This window comes from Physella acuta, unplaced genomic scaffold (genome assembly GCF_028476545.2).
Source record: "Physella acuta isolate Inbredline_101_S28 unplaced genomic scaffold, ASM2847654v3 ptg000721l, whole genome shotgun sequence".
Lineage (NCBI taxonomy): Eukaryota > Metazoa > Mollusca > Gastropoda > Physidae > Physella > Physella acuta.
In genome coordinates, this window is record NW_026732239.1 from 16823 (window position 1) to 41113 (window position 24291).

Genomic DNA, 24291 nt, shown 5'->3' on the forward strand with positions numbered 1-24291 from the left:
TGTTTAATTACCCTGTGTTCAACAAACTGTGTAGGTCCACAGAACCAATGCATTGTTTAATTACCCTGTGTTCAACAGACAAACTGTGTAGGTCCACCAATGCATTGTTTAATTACCCTGTGTTCAACAAACTGTGTAGGTCCACAGAACCAATGCATTGTTTAATTACCCTGTGTTCAACAGACAAACTGTGTAGGTCCACCAATGAATTGTTTAATTACCCTGTGTTCAACAAACTGTGTAGGTCCACAGAACCAATGCATTGTTTAATTACCCTGTGTTCAACAAACTGTGTAGGTCCACAGAACCAATGCATTGTTTAATTACCCTGTGTTCAACAAACTGTGTAGGTCCACAGAACCAATGCATTGTTTAATTACCCTGTGTTCAACAAACTATGTAGGTCCACCAATGCATTGTTTAATTACCCTGTGTTTAACAAACTGTGTAGGTCCACAGAACCAATGCATTGTTTAATTACCCTGTGTTCAACAAACTGTGTAGGTCCACCAATGCATTGTTTAATTACCCTGTGTTCAACAAACTGTGTAGGTCCACCAATGCATTGTTTAATTACCCTGTGTTCAACAAACTGTGTAGGTCCACAGAACCAATGCATTGTTTAATTACCCTGTGTTCAACAAACTGTGTAGGTCCACAAAACCAATGCATTGTTTAATTACCCTGTGTTCAGCAGACAAACTGTGTAGGTCCACAGAACCAATGCATTGTTTAATTACCCTGTGTTCAACAAACTGTGTAGGTCCACATAACCAATGCATTGTTTAATTACCCTGTGTTCAACAAACTGTGTAGGTCCACCAATGCATTGTTTAATTACCCTGTGTTCAACAAACTGTGTAGGTCCACCAATGCATTGTTTAATTACCCTGTGTTCAACAAACTGTGTAGGTCCACAGAACCAATGCATTGTTTAATTACCCTGTGTTCAACAAACTGTGTAGGTCCACAGAACCAATGCATTGTTTAATTACCCTGTGTTCAACAAACTGTGTAGGTCCACCAATGCATTGTTTAATTACCCTGTGTTCAACAGACTGTGTAGGTCCACAGAACCAATGCATTGTTTAATTACCCTGTGTTCAACAAACTGTGTAGGTCCACCAATGCATTGTTTAATTACCCTGTGTTCAACAAACTGTGTAGGTCCACAGAACCAATGCATTGTTTAATTACCCTGTGTTCAACAAACTGTGTAGGCCCACAGAACCAATGCATTGTTTAATTACCCTGTGTTCAACAAACTATGTAGGTCCACCAATGCATTGTTTAATTACCCTGTGTTCAACAGACAAACTGTGTAGGTCCACAGAACCAATGCATTGTTTAATTACCCTGTGTTCAACAAACTGTGTAGGTCCACAGAACCAATGCATTGTTTAATTACCCTGTGTTCAACAAACTGTGCAGGTCCACAGAACCAATGCATTGTGTAATTACCCTGTGTTCAACAGCCGACGATCAATTATGCAAAGAGCCGAGCGCGAAATTGCCTATTTGATACAACAGGATGCTGGTTGTGTACGGGCTTGATGGCGAGTGTTCTAAGTACTTGATGGCGAGTGCTGTAAGTACTTGATGGCGAGTGCTGTAAGTACTTGATGGCGAATTAACTTGATGGCGAGTGCTGTAAGTACTTGTTGGCGAGTTTACTTGATGGCGAGTTTTGTAAGTACTTGATGGCGAATTGAAGTTATGGCGAGTGCTGTAAGTACTTGATGGCGAGTTTTGTAAGTACTTAATGGCGAGTGTTGTAAGTACTTGATGGCGAGTGCTGTAAGTACTTAATGGCGAGTGTTGTAAGTACTTGATGGCGAGTTTTGTAAGTACTTGATGGCGAGTTTTGTAAGTACTTGATGGCGAGTTTTGTAAGTACTTGATGGCGAGTTTACTTGGTGGCGAGTGTTGTGAGTACTTGATGGCGAGTTTTGTAAGTACTTGATGGCGAGTTTTGTAAATACTTGATGGCGACTTTTGTAAGTACTTGATGGCGAGTTGAATACACACTTGATGTTGAGTTTCGTTGGAATCTGATAGTTTTACAGGCATAATTGATAAGAAATGTACGTCTAGCTTGAATTGTAAAGTAAAAGGGATACTTTAGATCTTCAGAGCCGCTGTCAATGTATGCTTACATATAACTTGCTTTCTTAAATTTCTCCTTACACAATAGAGTAAATATGTGAGCATAATCAATACACTAGCTCTGAGCTTAAGCTGGCACACCAAGCTTAGAAAACTCTAAGCCTTAGCTCTAAGCTCGACAGCAAACCTAGCTCAACTGGGGTGGCAATATTGAAACTAAATCAACAAAAATCTATCGAGCCCAAAAACTTGGTTCAATCTTATCCAACTGCTACAACCCTTTCATGACGATTGTAAAGATTCGAGAAGTTTCTGTCGACCGGCCCAGCAGATGTCACCGTTTTCAGCTGTCGCACGTGACAGCGGGGTGGGGGAAAAGATTAAAGGCGGTGGGGGGGGGGGGGGGGGAGAATTCTATTCGTTTAACCCCTTCTCTTCAACATATATTTTAAAATTAAAATACTGAGAATATATACGAAAACCCCCTCCCATAAATTTAGTACTAACACTAAAGTAACACTTTTTAATAACTTAATACCCCCCCCTTACGCATACATCTATGTGACTGATTCCCCACCCACGTTCACCTATGTAACTAATATCCCCTTACATATACAACTATATAACTAAAAACCCCATACATATACATATATGGAATAAATTCCCCCTTACATGTCCATACATATATGACACTAATCCCCTCTTGTATATCATATATGTAACTGATATCCCCTTACATGTACAACTCAATGTATGGAACTAATACCTCCTTACACATACACCTATGAAACTAATACCTCCTTACACATACACCTATGGAACTAATACCTCCTTACACATACACCTATGGAACTAATACCTCCTTACACATACACCTATGGAACTAATACCTCCTTACACATACACCTATGGAACTAATACCTCCTTACACATACGCCTATGAAACTAATACCCCCTTCCACATACGCCTATGGAACTAATACCTTCTTACACATACACCTATGAAACTAATACCCCCTTCCACATACGCCTATGGAACTAATACCTTCTTACACATACACCTATGGAACTAATACCTCCTTACACATACACCTATGGAACTAATACCTCCTTACACATACGCCTATGAAAACTAATACCCCCCTTACACATACACCTATGGGACTAATAGCTCCTTCCACATACATCTATAGAACTAATACCTCCTTACACACACAACTATAGAACTAATACCTCCTTACACACACAACTATGGAACTAATACCTCCTTACACACACAACTATGGAACTAATACCTCCTTACCTAAACACCTATGGAACTAAAAACACACCACATACTATAATCACGTGACACCAATACTCGCTTACAGGTACACCAAACATACATAACCTCTCACCACATACACACACCTAAAGAAACAAATCCATTAATATCCATTTAACCCACATAAGCACATATCACTTCTCCCCCCCCCCCCCCCCCCCTCCATCTCACATACTTTCCACCCAACCCATACCAACTGCTTGTTCGCATATATTCCTATCACGTGTGTTCCCCCTTGTTACTCGCCCAGAACTCCCCGCCTCGTTAGGGCGTATGCTACACATGTTGCCACCATTAAACTTGAGCACACTATGGCTACTGGGTGTACACTTAAAAAATTATCAACACAGTTATTCGATATGTTAAGAATAATTGAATTTTAAAAAATCTCAGAGGTTTTACAGTAAATCTGTGTTCACAGTATGTGGACCAGAGCTGTAAGTACTCATACATCCCATATATATGGTTACATAACTAACATTGGGCATACACGTGTTACAAACAAAACACGGAGACGGACAAAACGAGAAATAGAGGCTACACGAATACACATAGTATATGGGACATAACTCTTGACATGAATAAGAGATCTACTCTTTACAAAATATATAAGATATAACTATTTACAATATAATTATGTGGTATAACTTTTTACGTGCAGACTATAAAAAGCTAAAAGCTTGGTTATTAAATATACATTTATCACCACAAACTAATATTACACTGATTACATAGTAATATGCATTTCCAAAACAGAAAGCTATTTTTTATAGATCAGAACCTTTAAATATATTCAAATACTTAAATTTCTTACTTTTCCAGGCAAATAGTTTACATGGTGTTAGAATGAAACTTTTTTTAATGGTAACTACAGACAAATGGACATGTTGATGTTACTTGTGTTAATTGAAAATAAAAGTATTTTAAGAAAAATAAATTCCTTAATTACGAGAAAGAAAAACTAGAGAAAATCAAATAACATGATAACACGGCACCACTGGGCGTATACGTGTTCGTGATAAAGGCGAACCATCTAGAACAGTGGTTCCCAAACTTTTTCTAATGGCGACCCCCTTTTATAAAATTTAAGTGACCCGCGACCCCCATAGAAAAGTCGAAATTAGTAAGGAAATCAATCAGTACTAAAATTAGACTTAACTGTTTTAATACGATGAGTAAAACTGCATGGATAGCGCCGCAGTTCGTTGCCAAGAGATTCAAGATGCCCAGAAATCTGCTCTTTCAAATTTGTATTTACATCACAGCCATACTCACAAAACATGGCGATATTTCCAAGATTTATTTTTCGCCAATTTTGCAGCTTTGATAATCATGAAAAGAGATAATATTCGTTCATTTTCCCTGAAGCTTCAGGTTAAGCTTATGTTGATTATATCTGCTAGGTGTGCTACTCTCTCCAACCACTCATTGTCGTTAAAGTCTATCAAAAGGTGTTGTTTCCCTTGCATTTCCAAGAACAACTTGATTTCATATGTCAATTCAAAAACACGATTCACAACTTACTTTTGACAGCCAGCGTACTCTAATGTCGAAAAGCATAACCTCGTGATCAGTGTTTCTTCCAGACTTTTTTCTCCAGGGGGGGGGGGGGGGGGGAAAGGCACTTGAAATTTTAGGGGGAGGGGGCGGTAGACCTTCTTTGGCGGTGGGGGCGGACACTGTTAAAAGTATATATTTTCTATATAAATTTCATTTCGTTCGGGGGGGGGGGGGGGGGGGCGGTAGACTTTATTTGCCCCCCCCCCCCCCCGAAGAGATGCCTGGAAGAAACTCTGCTCGTGATCTTTATTCATATCTTTGCACAGTTCTTTAAACAGACGGGTGTTTAGGGCTCCAGATTTAATATAATTTACGACTTTCATTAGCGTTAGCAATGGAGTATGAAGAGTCTTGCTGGCGAGGGCGTACCGGTGAATCATGCAATGGATTCCCCTTGGTTAGGGAGCTAAATCTTTTACTGTTTTCTGAAAGCCCGATCTTGACCCAAACATAGATGGCGCACCATCCGTACAAACCCACAGCCGTTTTCCCCATTTTTAATCATCCAGTTTTTAAAAAAAAAAAACGTATTTATTTTCTCCATGATATCTTCACATAATAACAACTCTTCTTTCTCTTCTTTACTATCATCTGAATGAATATATTTCACAATTCACGGCTGTTGATTCATCAACTCGAAAAGAAAACAATGGTGCCAGCTTGATTTTATTTAAAACGTATCCTTTAACATCTACAGACATGTGTGCTATAAGCCGTTGAATAGAATTATTAGACAGAAAATATCTGTTGCATCTTTACTGCACTGAAATCCCCAAAAATTAATTTCACCACCTTCAACATTGATGAGATTTTCTCCTATTATGTGAGAGTTTTTTTTATTGATTGGCTTTTTTAAGGCGACTTCATATGATGCTTGCACTAATGCTGTGTGAAAACTTCCTGTTCAATCAAGTATCTGACGTTTGCAACTAGTTAATGCCGACGAAAGAACTCCATATATTGTTTTGTGTTTCGAATAACTCGTCTCAAAATGATGTATTAGTTTTGAAGGTTTCATAGACTCGTTGATGAGAACAATTTTGCACAGTAGGCCTAAGCATTGTTTCTTCTCTATTCCATTTCCAGTTATTCTTCTAAAAAATTATGTGTTTTTTTTCATTGCTAAGGTTTTGTTCACCAATAATCTGGTATATAACACGTATACCTATGTAAAGAACTGCGAATGTTCGCCAATAATCTGGTATATAGCACGTATACCTATGTAAAGAACAGCGAATGTTCGCCATTGGTCTGATATAGACCATATATAACTTTAAAAAAAAAAAACTGCAAATGTTTGCCATCGATCTAGTGTGATAAGATCGAACCATTCCATCGATTGAAAACTTGAGCCCCGTGCAATCAATATCCAAGGAGCAGTATAGCTGCACCATATGGGCGGCTGGATCGATTTTCTTTCATACCTTAATCACCCTTATCATCTTATAATAACCGATCGCATATGACCATATTTCATCAGGAGAAAAAAAAAACCACTCCTCACTTTGAGATGTGAGTGGTAAGGATAGTGCGAGGGGCAGATAACTCATCTATTTCAATTATCGGGATCAACATAGCCGGCATAACGACTAGGATTTAGAAGAAAGGAGGGGAGGATGGGCGAGGGTTACAGGCAATTTTTTTTGTAGTAGTGATGGTTGCACCGAATACAACATTGAATGGCGAAAGCACTAAATCAGGTACAATTCTCAGTGACAATCACGTTAAATAATGAACAGTTTTAAGGCGGGGGGGGGGGGGGGGAGATGAGAGGAAGGGGGGAAAGGGGAGGGAGAGATGAGAGGAGGGGGGAAAAGGGGGAGGGGGGGGGTGAGAGAAGGGGGAGGGGGGGGGTGAGAGATGAGAGGAGGGGGGGGGAGGGGGAAGGGGGGGGGGTGGGGGGGGGGGGGGGAGAAATCACACTGAATTAAGTACTATTCTGACGGTAACGTTGTATGTTGCAAACTTTTGCGTGACGACCACGTTGAATGAAGTTCAATTTTGAGTTATGGTCGTACACATGAATAAAACACAACTCATATTTCGCTTGTATCGAACACAATTGACGTGTTGTATATATCGCACACATGAATACAATACATCTGATATGTTGTAATACACACTACTGTGGTACTTCCCCATCCCCCTAATGAAATAGAACTGTTATAGAAATATATGCTTTTATCAGTGTCCGCCCCCCCCCCCCCCCCCTCCCTCCCGAGAAAAAAAAGTCAGACTGCTAGCCAAGCGTTTTATAGCTAGGCCTGTGATGTCGGATCTCGTAATATAACCAACACGTTTGTATTTCATATTGTTGTACTGCAGCCTTTTCCACAGATGGTAGGTGTAGATAAAGTAGAGTACACCCCCCCCCCCCCAGCTAATTGCCACCGCAGGAGCTGGGTTAACCGAGTAACGTCCCCTACATCTAAACATATTAGCCAATGAGATTTCTTACCATTTTTTAAAGATGAGCCCTTACATTGATATCAGCCCTTACATGTGATGTTATGGCCCTTTAACTTGCATAATGTCAAATTGATATATGTAATCGTAACATTTTTTTTTACATCAGCCCTTACATGTGATGTTATGGCCCTTTAACTTGCACAATGTCAAATTGATATATGTAATCGTAACTATTTTTTTTTACATCAGCCCTTACATGTGATGTTATGGCCCTTTAACTTGCGTGTCAAATTGATATATGTAATCGTAAATTTTTTTACATCAGCCCTTACATGTGATGTTATGGCCCTTTAACTTGCATAATGTCAAATTGATATATGTAATCGTAACATTTTTTTTACATCAGCCCTTACATGTGATGTTATGGCCCATTAACTTGCACAATGTCAAATTGATATATGTAATCGTAACTATTTTTTTTACATCAGCCCTTACATGTGATGTTATGGCCCTTTAACTTGCATAATGTCAAATTGATATATGTAATCGTAACATTTTTTTTACATCAGCCCTTACATGTGATGTTATGGCCCATTAACTTGCATGTCAAATTGATATATGTAATCGTAAATTTTTTTACATCAGCCCTTACATGTGATGTTATGGCCCTTTAACTTGCATGTCAAATTGATATATGTAATCGTAACTATTTTTTTTACATCAGCCCTTACATGTGATGTTGTTATGGCCCTTTAACTTGCATAATGTCAAATTGATATATGTAATCCTATTTTTTTACATCAGCCTTTACATGTGATGTTGTTATGGCCCTTTAACTTGCATAATGTCAAATTGATATATGTAATCGTAACTTTTTTTACATCAGCCCTTACATGTGATGTTATGGCCCTTTAACTTGCACAATGTCAAATTGATATATGTAATCGTAAATTTTTTTACATCAGCCCTTACATGTGATGTTGTTATGGCCCTTTAACTTGCATAATGTCAAATTGATATATGTAATCGTAAATTTTTTTACATCAGCCCTTACATGTGATGTTGTTATGGCCCTTTAACTTGCATAATGTCAAATTGATATATGTAATCGTAAATTTTTTTACATCAGCCCTTACATGTGATGTTGTTATGGCCCTTTAACTTGCATAATGTCAAATTGATATATGTAATCGTAAATTTTTTTACATCAGCCCTTACATGTGATGTTGTTATGGCCCTTTAACTTGCATAATGTCAAATTGATATATGTAATCGTAAATTTTTTTACATCAGCCCTTACATGTGATGTTGTTATGGCCCTTTAACTTGCATAATGTCAAATTGATGTATTTAAAGGAAACATTTTCTCCACCACAGACAACACCCTAAACAGTCTTTAATTATTATCTGGTAAAATGTTCTGATACTGAGTATCATAGCCAGTCAAAGCAGGGGTTAAGAATTATGATCTTTGACCTCTGCATGTGTAGACATGTTTCAAACAAATAGTAAGTTAGCTGCAGGGGTGAAGTATTATGACCTATGCATGTGTAGTTAGGCCTGCACCCTGCTCAGCCACATCAACAATATGAAATGTGTCTGACATCCAAAGGTACACCATCCCATCATGAGATATTCTCTCAGAGCATAACTGTAACAATTCTATGTGCTTTATAGAACTGTTAATTCTTGATATTGAAGTGATAGTACCACTTCTTTTACAGTGTTACAATAACCTAGAAGTGCCAAGCAGCTCCCCTAGCATTATATTTATTGACAGAATCATCTCACATGGTTGGTACAGCTTCCATTTTCTACTGTCAAGTGCTATTATTTGAATAGAAATTACTTGAACCAATCTAACCACAAGCACTGATGGTTGTGTTATGAACACACCACATTTTTACAAGCACACAACAATGTTGAGGTGAGTGGAAACATTTTATTTACAGAAAATGGAAACATGTTTAACAACATATTCAGTGAAATAATTGACCACGCAGGCAAAAATTGTGTATACAACAAAGAAGAGACACAGTAGAACCTTAGTTACACCCCACTCCCTCACAGTACATAAGCTACGTGTATAGAACCATTGCCTGGATCATTGGCAACTATTGGTACAGAAATGGTGTGACTCAAGTCAGAGGCTGAGCTATAAAATAGAATCAAACATGATCAGATTTTTGTTCTTTTTTTCACCCAAAAATTATGTAAGCATAGCAAGAACTTTTATGGTAGAAGTGTAAGCAAAATGACATGACGACAGATGCTTTTAAGTAGTTCTAAGTCATCACCAAAGCAATTGTACAAAAATTGCTGATGTCACTTAACATTTGTCTTCCTACTCCAGTTTTTAATAACAAAAAAAAATCAAAGCCCTAATTTATTTTTGTCTGTAGGATAATAAAAAATAGTGCAAATGCTTACTACCACTTCAATAAACAAGAAATATTCTGCTGAACAGACACATGGAGAAGAGGTTCTACTGTGTTTTCACATGAACCACATTCAATCATATTCAATCATTTGCCATATCAGTAAGAAATCATAACTCTGTGTACAGCAAAATCAAAATAGCAATACAAATCTTAATGTCTAGCTAAACCAAAAATATACAGAAACATCTAATTCATTAAAACAGCTGCATACTTGCTGTCATAAAAATTAATGAGTTGTCCAACGGATTTAACCATTGATTATTTACAATTCATTATTTTTTAAAGTGAACTACTAAAATTCACAAAAGCACAGAGAAAATTAAACCTTATAATACTAAATGTAGGCAAAGTATTATAAAAAAACATCAGAATTTATTAGTTATCTAAGTTTTTGGTTACTTACAGGCATAGCCAAGGGTCAGGGAAAGAAAAGGGAGGTTATTCAGCCATAAATCCCTACCAAAAATATCCAGATTACTTTGATATTTACAAGTAAACAAGCTATCATTGTATTATATAAAACTTTGCATTTACATAGCTCTGTATAATCTAGTATGTAGTTCTATACTCTCTGTATAGTTTAAATTCAAATGTCTAATTTTTTAAAGTTGAGTTTATGGTTCTGCTGTATGTAATTTGATAATAAAAAAAATCTAATGACTTTGCTTCAAATTCCACTGAAGGTACCTTCCCTATTCCCTAATGACATCTTCACCTATCATGTTTGTCTCCTACCACTATTAACCTTTACCTTTGGCACCCTCCCCCTAAGCCTTGGAATCCTGGCTATGCCCCATATTAACAAAACAACCAGATAGTTCGGCAACTCTCAAATTCAACATACTTTTTAACTGAGCCAAACCATTCACTCAAGGAACCACAAGTATGGTAGGTACCACAACTTCTACAGACAGTAGTATGGTAGGTACCATAACTTCTCTAGAACCTTTCACTCAGCACAAATCCAGCACTTGCCAATACTCTCTCACCCTAAGCCAGGCGCTACTGTTGGTACCATGTCCCGTACTGATCCGTGTATCCCTGGTAACCTGTGGTGTCCCCGCCCATGTTCCACGTGCCCGTGCTGTAGCCACTGTTGTTCCACTGGCTCTGGCCCATGTACATGTTCATCACGCCCTGCTGCATCTGGCGGTGGGCCTCCAGCGTCGCGCTCTGCTGCTGCAACAGCCTCTGCCTCTTGTCGTCCAGGGAGGTGTTGGACGTGCTGTACGTGGTCTGGGTTGTGTCTGTACTTGCCTGCTGCTGACCAGTCATCCAGTACCCTGAATTAGCTAGCTGAAAAGTCAAAGGACATTACGGATACTGCAAACGCTGCTCAGAGAATTTGCATGAGCCAAGTAATAAATATTTAACTGTAGAGTTATTAACTCGTTTACAAGTTAAACCAACGGAGCTAATACACACCTGTTTTCAATCAACATTCTTATTGTTTTTTATTTTATTTTTATACTAATTTGACACAGGCCTTTGGTTGAAACATCAGTTGTTGTGATACTTTTTATTGAAGTGCCTAAATATCTATTTGATGCATATGAAATTTAAAGGAAAAACATCTTAGTAAATTAAATCATATGCAGAAAACAATTTGAAACAACCATAACTTCTTTTGTTAAACAACAACAACAAAAAGACCTGGCATTGTTTTGTAAACTACTCTATCTGAGGACTAAATAAGCTAGTTGAGTGTACCAACCTGACTTCCTGTGGTGTTATAGTTGTAGCCTGTGTTGTAAGTTGTGTTCTGGGCATAATTTGAAACGCCTCCACGGTTATTCCTAAAGTTGCCCCTACCCCGTGGTGCAAAATCATTTCCTCCATGCCATGTGCTCGATTTGTTCATGCCCCCGCGTAATGAGCTGTTGTCATATCGTCCTTTGGCCTGGGCATTGAGGTTTGTCTTTTTATAATTGGCTGGGAGTGCCCTAGCTTTGATTGCAAGGGGATGTGCAAATAAAGATGAGCCCTCCATTACCTAAATAGAAAGGTAAGAAATTGATTCATGGAAGTTGGAAGTAAGAATAGTAACATTTAAAATGAAAATAGTGTACGTTAAAACACAAAAGATTAAATATATATATATATATATATAAAATAAGATTTACCTGTGAGGCATACTGTACAGATTCTGGATGTTGGAAAACAACGTATGCATGCCCCATATGTTTCTTCTCCTCACCTTCACCTTCAGTGGGGAGGATCAGCCTTTCAATGGGACCTGTCTGTGAAAGAAATGGCTTGTTAATGACTTAAATTGGTTTATTTATAATGATAATCAAATGCTAACTAACTGAGGCTCTTCGATGCATAAAGTATAGAGTAGAAAAATACAGCAAAGTACTGGTAAGGGAGGGTGTTAACAGTTAGTTACAAATATAGGAGAGGTGTTTTTGTTTGCTAACATAATTTGTAAGAATTTTCATCCACTGTATTACAGCGCTATAAATATTGTCTGGAGTAGTTACGTCTTGGGAACATTAAAATAGCCTATTACAAGAGTGAGTAGGGGTTGAAGACATCCTAAGAATTAAGAACAAATGAACCAGGATTTCACAAAATAACTTACAAGCCTATTTACAAATTAAATATGGTAAACTTTTCACTAATTAAATGTCAGTGAACCAGTTTCGGTCTAATTGGCTAGTTTCAAGTAGTTTAATAATCAGAGGCTTTATCAAATTAAAATAAAAGAATATAATTTTCCAATAGCGTTTTTTTTTATCACCCCTTAATAAGTAACAATATGCATACAAAACTGATAGCACAAACGCCATAATTACACAGCACAAAAAAGGATAGGCATTTAAAATTTATTTATCTTATTGTAACACAAAATAGCTTTTATTAATAATATTTTTAAAATAGTAAGCAGACAGTCACTGAGCTAACAACAGTTTTTATTGTTAAATGATGCTTTTTTTGTATTGGCTTGGAATAAGAGGCAGTTGTTTCACTCAGGCACTTTAAAAACTTATTAATTAATCTGATAAGATGATGAATATTGCATACAAGTAAGATGGGTCTGACATTTTTTATAGATAAAAGAAAACATCAACAACAGACCTCAAAAGTAAAAGATAATATTCATTAAAAATCATAACAAGGGCAATAAAATTTTAGTTACATTTGATCGACTTAAGGGGAGGTTGAAACCCCAAATTGAAATCAGTAAGTTTATAACAATTTCATGTGATTAGGAAGCTGGAAATGTCATAAATTAAGAAAAACCACAAAATTCATGATTGTATCTAAAATGTTACTTAAAAAATTGCATATATTAGGGTAAAATAAGCTCAAAATCAGGATGCACTAAGGAACAGAGAAAATAAGGTGTATTAGACAGAATGACATAGAATTTCAACCACATATAATATACAACCAAAGAAACATTTTAGTATATAAACATTAGAAAATAACAAAATTGAATATTTGACTAATTTAATGTGAGACTTAATTTTTACAGCAATAGGCTACCCCAGAATTTGAGGTTTTAATTTTAGACAAATTTTCCCAATACAAATTCTTTTCTTACTAGTCTACTTGATTTGAAGGTGAGACTATAAAAAAAATTTACGTGTCCTCCTTGAGAAAAAGTCTGAAAGAAACACTGTCCCTAAACCTTCAAAAGTTCAACAACAGCTTTATTTCCTAAGTGAAATAGGAAAGAAACAAAACCTCAGAGCTAAAAGGAATGGAACGATGCCATGAAATCAAGTTGACTGATCCGCAACCACCTTGACAATCTCAATGGGGTTATCACAACGTTGAAAAGTTAAATGTCATACGCAAAGGAACGCTTGCGCATGCACATTCATATTTGTTCTCTGTCTAGCATAGGGCCTTTGGAAGACTAGGCGATGTGCAGTTTGCTCCACATAGGTAGTTATTTCGTTTTTAAAAATGAATTATTTTAGGCCTAGTCCCTTCTAATAAAATAAATATACTTTGCAATGGAATAGGTCAAATTAGGGTAGACAAATTAAATTTTTATGAGAATTGCTACCTGAAATAGTTTTTAGTTCTTGGGACTAGTCTAGATTTCTACTTCTAGACTCTCCAAATCATGAAAATTGAAGCAGTTTGCTCCACATAGGTAGTTATTTCGTTTTTAAAAATGAATTATGGCAGGAAACAGATTCAACCCTCAAGCATCTACTTTTAGGGTCGATTTTCGCCAATTTTCAAAGTAACAATTATTGACATATTATATATCAATTTTGTTGCTTAACAATCGAGGAATTCAAAAATATAAAAATTAATAGCACTAGACATTTACATCACGTTCAAAATGTAGATTAACCACATTCACTCAACTGAGATTTTTTTTTACATCTAAATGTAGTGAGGTCTAAAAATCCACGAAATTCACAAAATTAACAATATAATTACACAGAAATGTCACTTAGGCATACATTTATTTGTAATTATGTCAAACTTTACAAAATATACCAGTTTATAGCTTATTTCTATAATTATTCTTGAGAAAAAAAAACGACCGCCCTCCCCTTTAAAATTCTGGCTTTTAGAAACACTCTGAGGAAGAAAAAAATAACAGAGTTAAATATAGAAGGTCTATATAAAAAAACATAATTAATAAAATATGTCTATATGCCAATTTTTAATATAGTTGCAGCATTTACATGGCTAATTATAATTGTTTAGTACTTAAAACATTAATTTAAAGTTACGACTCTCTGTGGCATCTTTCAAGTGTAATGTCAGTGTAGGTGAACAGGGTGTTAGGGCCTGATACGATTTCATTAGAATTGGTAATGAACAGAATGTATAATTAGAACTGACATATAAAAACAATGTTGATAATAGATGCAGTTGTTTTAATGCTACTTATAATAGATCAAAATGACAAACATAATTAAAACCTAAGAATCTGGAAGCGCTGACCTCATTTTACTGACACGGTTGTCAAATAGTAAGTAGATCTAGATCTAAAAAATAGATCTAGATTTACGTAATTTTGAAAATACGCTATATCTAGATCTAGATGCAAAATCACTTTTAAAAACTGAAGTTAGTGATTAGATCTAGCTCTATAATGAAATTGAAATCAACAACTGATATGTAAGTATCTTTTGATTTAAAAAAAAAATACGCTTAGTTCTAAGAAAAAAAAAATTCTATTGTGTACTCGATCCCTATCCCAAAACGTGCCAGCCATATCGCATGCGTAGTCAGCTACTCGGCTGCTTATCAAAACGACGAAATTTAAAATTATATAATAAAAGTAGGTCACCCTAAAAAAAAGAGTAAAATGGCTCCCGTTTTCACGACAGCCGTCACTCGATTCATAATTTACAGAGCTATAAAGTTCTACTTTCTTTTGGCTATAGATTTAAAGAAATATTAATTTGTTATTTCTCATGCGTTCCAACAATTGTACCTAATTTTAATAAACATTGGATTAGTAAGGACTCGATTCTTTTTAGAATTAGCCCTCGACACTATACAGACTATTGCGAAGAAACAGACTCGCGCGAATGTCGTGCGTAGGCTGGTTCAGTGGGCGAAGATTAGAACCCATTTCAGACGGACAATTTTTACTTTGAAATAATTACATTATCAATTAATTTCGATTTAAAACAAATGGCTTAAAGTCAAAAGTAAACTAAAATTTAAAAACTTTGTTATTCGCAGTGTACTCAAGATTCTCGTGTTTTAAAGATAAGTCTAGTTTTACTACGTGTACGTGCATGGTGCGAATATCGATTTTCCCCGACAGAAAATCATAAACATTTTTTTTTTAAGTATCTACGGCAAAATAATACTTATATTTTACAGAATTAAATACATTTAACTAAACTGTTATTTAAATACATGCCTCGGAGGAAAAAAATACAATTTTATATCCGTAAAAAATTAACTGAAATCCCCGCTTTCAACGACGCCGATGTGTCGTAATTATGGCCATTCACTTTGTTCAAATTAAAGTAAAAAACACATTCAAATATACTTTTTTTTACTTTCATAATTTACAGCAATCATTTCTAATGAAAAATCCATAAAAATAATAGTTATTTTTACAAAATATTATTTCTTACCTTATTAGTGCAGTACACGTACTTTTCCAAGTAGATCCATTCCGTCTAGATTTGCATACTTCGCATCCTTCGCCGCGGCACAAAATGTCATAAAAAACGTATTCCACAAAAATGTTGCTAACGAAGCTTGTAAAAACATAGCTCTATTTATTAGTATAAACAAAATCCCCGACCGATGTCTGGTTAGAAAGTTTATGAACGGCGAAGATCGAATATGCATTTTGCGGTACTAATCTGTTTCCTGCCTTATTTTAGTCCCTTCTAATAAAATAAATATACTTTGCAATGGAATAGGTCAAATTAGGGTAGACGAATTAAATTTTTATGAGAATTGCTACCTGAAATAGTTTTTAGTTTTTGGGACTAGATCTCTAGATCTAGATCTAGTCTAGATTTCTACTTCTAGACTCTCCAAATCATGAAAATTGAACAAGTACAAAGTAGGCTGTAGACCTATACAGAAAATATTAAATCAATACAAATTCAACGAGGCGCCCTTGCCGGCACTAGAGATATAGATCAAGATATATTAATCTCTAGGATCTAACTAGATTCTGTATCTAGATTTTAGAACAAGCTCATAAAGAAAAGAATGAACCACTGCAACTGCAACGCAAACATTACGGTGATTACCTATTCTCGATAATTGGCACCGGCGGTTCTAATATTCAAATATTTTGTAAGTGGGCGGTTATAGTGTAATTATGAGGAATAGGTTATATAAAAGCATTTACTTGTAAAAACAGCTCATACAACAGCTCTTCTGTCACTCTATCTTCAAGATTTCCGATCCATAGCGTCCTGCTGTCTTCTGTCAGAGCCATTTTTTCTAAGGATTTTCGTCTGTGTATCCGGTTGATAAGGGAAAGCACTGTCGTTTAGTTTCCAACGCTTATCGGCATCAGTAGTGTACCTTAGTATTAGTATAAAAGATAAGACTAGTATAAGTAGATTGAATTATTTAAATATTTTAGATTTTACGCCTAAAAATATTGAAACTTGAAACAAATAGATCTACTCCACGTTCATTAATATAATGTTTAATGAAAAGATGGTTGACCAGTATTTCTTTACATTTATTCCTATAGCTAGATCTATATCTACAATTAAAAGCAAAATAAATAACTAAAAAAAAATTCATAAAAAACGTTTTAATAACAAGCTTTTATGTAATGATGCACTAAAAAGTAGAAAATAAATTATAGACTACTATTTAAATAACTATAAAGAAAAGCGTGGGTCACTTTAGTATCTATTGGATACCTTTACTAATGTTAAGGAAGACACCCACGCTTTTATTTATAGTTATTTAAATAGTAGTCTATAATTTATTTTCTACTTTTTAGTGCATCATTACATAAAAGCTTGTTATTAAAACGTTTTTACAAGCTTTTATTTAACTCACTTCATCTGTCGCCAGTCGTCAGTCGTCAGTCTGTCTAGATAGAAATTCATATATATATATATATATATATATATATATATATATATATATATATATATATATATATATATATATATATATATATATATATATATATATATATATATGTATATATATATATAATTCTCTTCTTGGAGACGCTAGAAAACAAGCTGTAAGCGCGCTCCCTACCTCCCACCCCTACATGGTCTGGTGAGCGTTGGTTCACGCTAAATGTTTACAATCGTAGAGCCGGGTTTAGTGACGACTATAAAGGGCCGATAATTTAGTTTGAAACGATTTTAAACTTAGGGGAGGAAACGAAGAGGAGTTTACTTTCACGGAAGGGGGTGGGGGGGGGGGGGGGGGGAGGGGTAGGTGTTGGGGAAAGGAGGGGGGTTATCGTCCTTAACGAGCTACTGATAGTGTTTTAAAGCAAATATTTTCAGTGGCAGCGTTGGTACTGTCGAATTCACAAATTATGAATTACTGAAAAGTAGAAAATAAAACAACTAAATAGCGGCGTATGATACATATATATATATATACTTATATATATATATATATATATATATATATATATATATATATATATATATATATATATATATATATATATATATATATATATATATATATACGTGATGTAGCATACAGATAGACCTATATTTCGAGTTTTAGGGTTATAGATAAATGACGAGATGTGAAAAGTGTGGTAGAGATTTTAAGAGGGAGATCCTTGTTTATAACCCAGATGAGGATTAACCTATGCGGCCTGGGGTCACAGCTAGACAGGACTTCATCCAAGACGGGTGACGTTTGGAACAAGAGTGCACACTTTTCGTACCACGCTCTGATCATTATATTAAAAGATTAACAACAACAACTACGGACTAAGTGGGCGATGCAATATGGGGTCATGGGTTCATTCAGTGTGGAAAAAACTACAAGGCTGCAAGATTTTACTAGAAACATTTTTAAGTTATACATATACATATGTATATATTGATATATATACATATTTATATATATATATATATATATATATATATATATATATATATATATATATATATATATATATATATATATATATATATATATATATATATATATATATATAAATTTTTTCGCATTCAACGATCACGTGTCTTTAAATTTTAAACAGAATATGCAAAAAAGTCCCATAAAAGTGATTGATGTGATATTACGTGCATAAAACGTCCACAGATTTGTGGAATATTCTCATTATCTCAGCACCGAGTGGATACAAATTATCTTCTCGACAGATATCTGGCAGGAGTCGGCTGATAATTGACAAAGGTTATCTCATGTAAGATTAAACATACCCAACATGCAGACAAGTTCACTGGAACAAATTAACGATATATATATATATATATATATATATATATATATATATATATATATATATATATATATATATATATATATATATATATATATATATATATATATATATACAGTGGCGTAGTGAGGTCGGATGTCACCTGGTGCGGCACTTAATGGTGTCACCCCCCCAGAGGCGACCCCTTCCCGGGAACAAGCTTTCAAATTTTCGATTTGCACCCCCCGCCCCCCCCCCCCTCAAACTTTCGATTTGCACCCTCCTCCCCTTAAGTTTTTCTCAATTTATTTTGCTATTTTTTGCCTTGATGTCACCCCCCTAAATGGTGTCATCCGGTGCGTTCCGCACCCCTCGACCCCCCCCCCCTCGCTACGCCTCTGTATATATATATATATATATATATATATATATATATATATATATATATATATATATATAAGTTATATATCTACGTGTGTCATGTACGGGCTTTAGATTTTTGTTTTGTAAAAAAAAAAAAATCGATATTTGAGACAAAATATGTCTGAAATATTTAGTTGTAAATGTCTCTGTTGTCTTGAATCTAATATGCGATTTCATAAAATATTTAAAATACAGACTAGTATGCAAGTGAAATGAATACGTACGTGGCGCTGTGAATGGCATATCTTGTACATAAGGTTAGCAGTGGCGCAGCCAGAAAGTCTTTAAATGCACTGAAAATAGGAAAATAAAACTATTTTGTACAAGAGACATCTTAACTATTTTAGCCACCAAATACCAATTAAGTATTATGTGCCAACTTGAGAAGCGCCATATAGGCTGTTGACTTCGATTTCGGCCTGTTTTTTTGTTTGTTTTGGATTTGCTTCCACAGCCTTTGTTTAATCAAGAACAAACTACAAGGCAGCATTTGTTAGATTTTGGAGTTGTCTCTCCTAGATGGGTTGCTGTCCCCAGATTTTAGTTTTTAATAAAAAGCGTATAAAGAAATTCAGACAAAGTTTTTAAAACGAAAGTAAAAAAAATTATGAATGTACTAAAATAGCAACTGTGAATACCTCATTTCATTGATCAGTTCCCGGTGACGTCATCATGCATTTCAGTGTTTTCTATATTTACACTATCGTCATTAGAGGGGGGAATATGTCAATGTTTTTGATTGGCTTGACAACAAAAATCAACAAAAAAATAAAACACCCATGTTCAATCATATTGACTAACAATAGCACTTCTCCCCAAAGTCTATACTAAATCGCTGCTGTTAGCGTCATACAAAAAATGACGTCATAAGAAATGACGTCACATCCGTTGTCAGCTGGTGCAACCATTTTGGCCGCTAAACAAAAACTAAATCTGGCCTCCAGGCTGGAAGAAATATGAAAGCCGTTTATTAATGGCCAACGGTTGTTGTTGTATATCGCCGTAAGCGTGGCTAACCAAGTATTTAAAAACATGAAAACATTCTCGTCAATTTAAAAAATAATTTCATGCTTTTCTTAAGGGTCCACCAAAAAAACCTTTTCTTTACATACATAGATAAAAAAAACGATTCTCTTATTAATCTGGACAACGTGAACTTGTCTAAACGGAAAGGATTGAAAACTTTTTCATTAAACAAAATCTGGATTCAGTCAACAAGAGATTCCATCCTAGACAACAAAAAATAAATAAGTCCGTCCAGCATTCAGAGGCGTAACGACCCATTCGGGTCTCCGGGGCGAACTAGCAATTTTGTGTCCCCCAATTATATTATAGTTATTTATGTTGGTGACCCCCCCCTCCCCACCCGTTGAAAAGGTAAGTGGCGCTTTTACTAGTCACTATACAATTTATATTTTGGTGCCACTACAACTCCTACGTTTTTGATATCTTGATTACGTTTTACTCAGTCCATTTAAAACAAGTAATTAAAAAAAAGTCTAGTGACAATTTTAGCGCAATTTCCTTATGTTATCTAAAAATAGCTCTGTCGTAGCGTAAATCAAGAGCAGGGTTAGTAAAACCATTGGTTAGTTATTAAAACGTTTTTTATTAAAAAAAAAATTTCAGTATTTTACATGTTTTATTTACAATAGAGAAACATGACTAAAAACCATTGCGCGCCTAGCTACTGAACGTGATGTCGCAGCCATTGAACGTGATGGCGCAGCTATTGAACGTGATGACGTGTGTGGTGTGGTTGGAAAAACATGCCTACTAATTCGGCCCAAATTTTAATTAATTAAAAAAAAAAATTTGTGACCGAACGAAAGGATATTTTTGAAAACTTTCTTCGGCAATATTGTTCTAAATTATGGCAGGAATCGATTGGTACATGTTTCAAGTCGCTAAGTGGTCTGGTTGCCGAGATATGGGCCAAAAACAATGTTCCCTCTAAGGACCAAGAGTGTGTGTGCAAAATATATGTTGTGTGCGCGGTGCTAAAAATGACTTGGGCAAGTTAATGTTTAGGCTTGCAATTAAGCAGAGTAATGAAGGCATAGATTTTGATAAATTAATAGTATAATGTGTGTGACTAATGGAACGTAAGCAATTAAATGGAGATACGAATACCATCAAAATGAAAAATAAATAATAAAAACTTTCAGAGGTATACTTAGACAACAAGTTATATGGTCGACTTACTATGTTAAAGTAAGACAGTCATATGGTAATAATGCTAATACCATAACGGTAATACAAACACAATAGTTTAACATATGCAACATTTAATAAAGCTGACTTAAAAACAAATATTAGCTAACCTTTCAGGGACATTTATTGCAATTCCTCACGTCTAACCTTGCATTGCTTCCACACCTTATATGCTTTGTTTAAATCCACATCCTCTCCAGCATTGAGATATAATTTAATTTGCATTAGATTCTCCAAATGTGTGGCTTCAAGTCTATTTCGTGCTTGCACTTTTATTATGTTATTAAGGCTAAAACTTTGTTCGTAATCAACACTGCATGCTTGGAAGGTACAATAATGTCACTTAACTTTGCAAGAGAGCTAAATTGTTCTTTGTTTTGACAAATCTTGCATATTCAGACATATAATTTACAGAAACAGATTTGAGTTTTTTCACTTTATCGAAATTTGGAGTCGTTGTATTGGGTGGTAATTAACTGATCATTTGTTGTACGTAACCGGTCTTTGTACTTTACGCACAGTTCTTTGATATCTTTGACGCCAAACTCAAATGCACATTTTTTTAAACCTGTAGAATAAAAAAAGATACCCAAAACTGCAGTTCATCCCCTGGAAACCTAACATTTAATGGTCGCAGACTGATTGTATGTACTGTGTGGTTTGCCTTGTGTCGATTCTTTCGTTTAACTCACACTTTTCTTGGCTTTAATGTAGTGTAGTGCTTTGTTACGGCTGTTTTCAGAGCTGAGTTATTCCACTAAATACGATTTGGTAGAATACAGAATTGACTGGACGAAATTTAAAATAAAGGATTAGCATTTTATGTACTGTTATGTCAGTACTTTCATCAACTATAAGCGTGTGGAATGATGCTGCTCGAAGTTCTGTCAGTATGTTCTTTACAACAACCTCGTTGATTACTTAAACAAACTCAAAGGTGTAATTCTTACTTCGCCAACTGTCTGGTATAGAAACATACTTCCCCATGTTGTTATGAATCAGTTGTACCGACAGCATCGAGGCGTTCATCCTTATGGTGAGAAGAACATTATCCGTTAGGATTCGAACTTGAACCTCGTTTGACCGCTGGCGCTAGTTTTGCTCAATTAGTTTTCCTCGCTCATGGTTAGTTTCAACCAGCAGACGTTTAAGACCAGTCCCATTTGAGCGGTTGTACGAAATCGCAACATTTCCTACGTGAACACGAGACAATAAATGACGTTTACAGTAATCAAGCGCCCATGATTCCCAGAGTTTTCCTGTGACCAATTCGTTGCTCTTGTTGGTTTTGTTACAAGTGCTAGCAGTCCAATCTCATCTGAATATTTGTAGATGCTTTCTAATTCAACCGAAACATTCTTTGATCCTGGCGTATCGGTTGTTACTTTAACTTTGAGCCATTCCAGTTTAAAGGAATCTATAGCTTTTTTGGTGCCACATTCCACATTGTTGTACTGCTTGTTACACACATTTTTCCCCAACATTTTCAAATAGCACACAGTAGTGGACATTTATTCCTGATTTACCAAAGCAGTGTGTGCGTACTAAAACATTTCGATCCACATGCACGTAATAATCCCAAGAATCAGATATATAATATATAAATCTTTAAACCAAACAGAGAAAAAACATCCACCTTAAGTAACGTAAAACTTGCATCTGACTTGGCTTAATCGTCAAAGTTTCAAGATGAGGGGGAGGGGGGGGGGGGGCAGCGACGATTTAAAAAACTTGCAGGGTCAGCTTCAATTCACAATACAACGCAGGTATTAGATGTCAGCTCCGGTCGGTTTTCGGGTAAACCATTAAATCAAGCAATGGGAGTGTCACACAGCACCGCTCAGGTGAGAGTTAAGTCATAAACTAGACCTGTGCTATGACAACCGAGGTCACCCCCTCCCCCCAGTCAGTGATACCATGGTTTCTGTTTATACCCCAAAACACAAAGACTGTTCGTTTAACAAAACAGGCTCTAAAAATGTCGCTTAATTCAAATCACTGACCACAATTTTCCTTGTAAATAAGGCTCGCCGGACGTTCTGATAATCTGTGCGCGGGGTCAGAAAATGTCTGCGCGGCACATTTGAAAGTACTGAGCGGCCGCGCAGCCGCGCAGCTTAGAGGGAACACTGGCCAAAAACTGCATATTTTCGAGGTTTTTTGGCTTTTTCGGGAAATCCATGAAAGAAACCCTGAATTTTTATGGCCTATGTTCATCCTCGTAACTTGCTTAACATAATTGCTTTTGTAACTAGTCATCGATATTGCTTCGTTGAGGAGGAGATACGACTTAAAGCCCGGACACACATTCATACATCCATACATTCATCCATCCATACATTCCCAGAAATGACGAGTTAATAAACGCAATTCTCCAGAATGGAAATTGCGCTAAAAAGTTTACCTAGGCAAGTCACAAGCACCAGTGGTCAAGCAAAACAAAAACTGAACTGTATACCTATAATATAAGTTACAATTCTAAGTTTAAAAACATAGCAAAAGCCGGTCTAGGAATACAATGTCTCAAAACAATTTTATAGAACAATAGATTTTTCATTCTCGTTTGCATTGAATTTAATTTAACTTAAAAAACGCTCAGAGAAATATGATCAATTTAATTAAGCAGTTAATTATTTTATTCCCGTTCATTGCTCTAGCACATTATTGTTCTGACCGTCCACAATAAACAGCATTCTAACCGTGATCGAGGCTGACTGGACGGAATACAAATAAAAACCAGGGGCTCTCAAGATTTCGAAAAGGTCGCTGTAAAAGTGATGAAAAACCAGGGACTCTCAAGATTTCGAAAAGGTCGCTGTAAAAGTGATGAAAAACCAGGGACTCTCAAGATTTCGAAAAGGTCGCTGTAAAAGTGATGAAAAACCAGGGACTCTCAAGATTTCGAAAAGGTCGCTGTAAAAGTGATGAAAAACCATGGACTCTCAAGATTTTGAAAACGGCCGCTGATA

The 24291-nt window shown here is 35.8% G+C and overlaps 1 protein-coding gene and 1 long non-coding RNA gene across 2 annotated transcripts; both read right to left on the reverse strand.

Annotated features, from left to right (window-relative positions):
- Positions 1–9330: 9330 nt before the first annotated feature.
- LOC131949957 (uncharacterized) lies at positions 9331–16769 on the reverse strand. Its single transcript, XM_059311928.1, has 4 exons — positions 16649–16769; positions 11964–12080; positions 11555–11833; positions 9331–11136 (listed from the first exon to the last, which is right to left on the reverse strand). The coding sequence occupies exons 1-4, from the start codon at positions 16736–16738 to the stop codon at positions 10843–10845; spliced, it is 780 nt and encodes a 259-aa protein (XP_059167911.1). The 5' UTR covers positions 16739–16769; the 3' UTR covers positions 9331–10842.
- LOC131949958 (uncharacterized) lies at positions 14256–16131 on the reverse strand. The gene is made up of 2 exons (XR_009388262.1): positions 15915–16131; positions 14256–14391 (listed from the first exon to the last, which is right to left on the reverse strand). It is a non-coding gene; the product is annotated as an uncharacterized LOC131949958 (long non-coding RNA).
- Positions 16770–24291: the final 7522 nt, after the last annotated feature.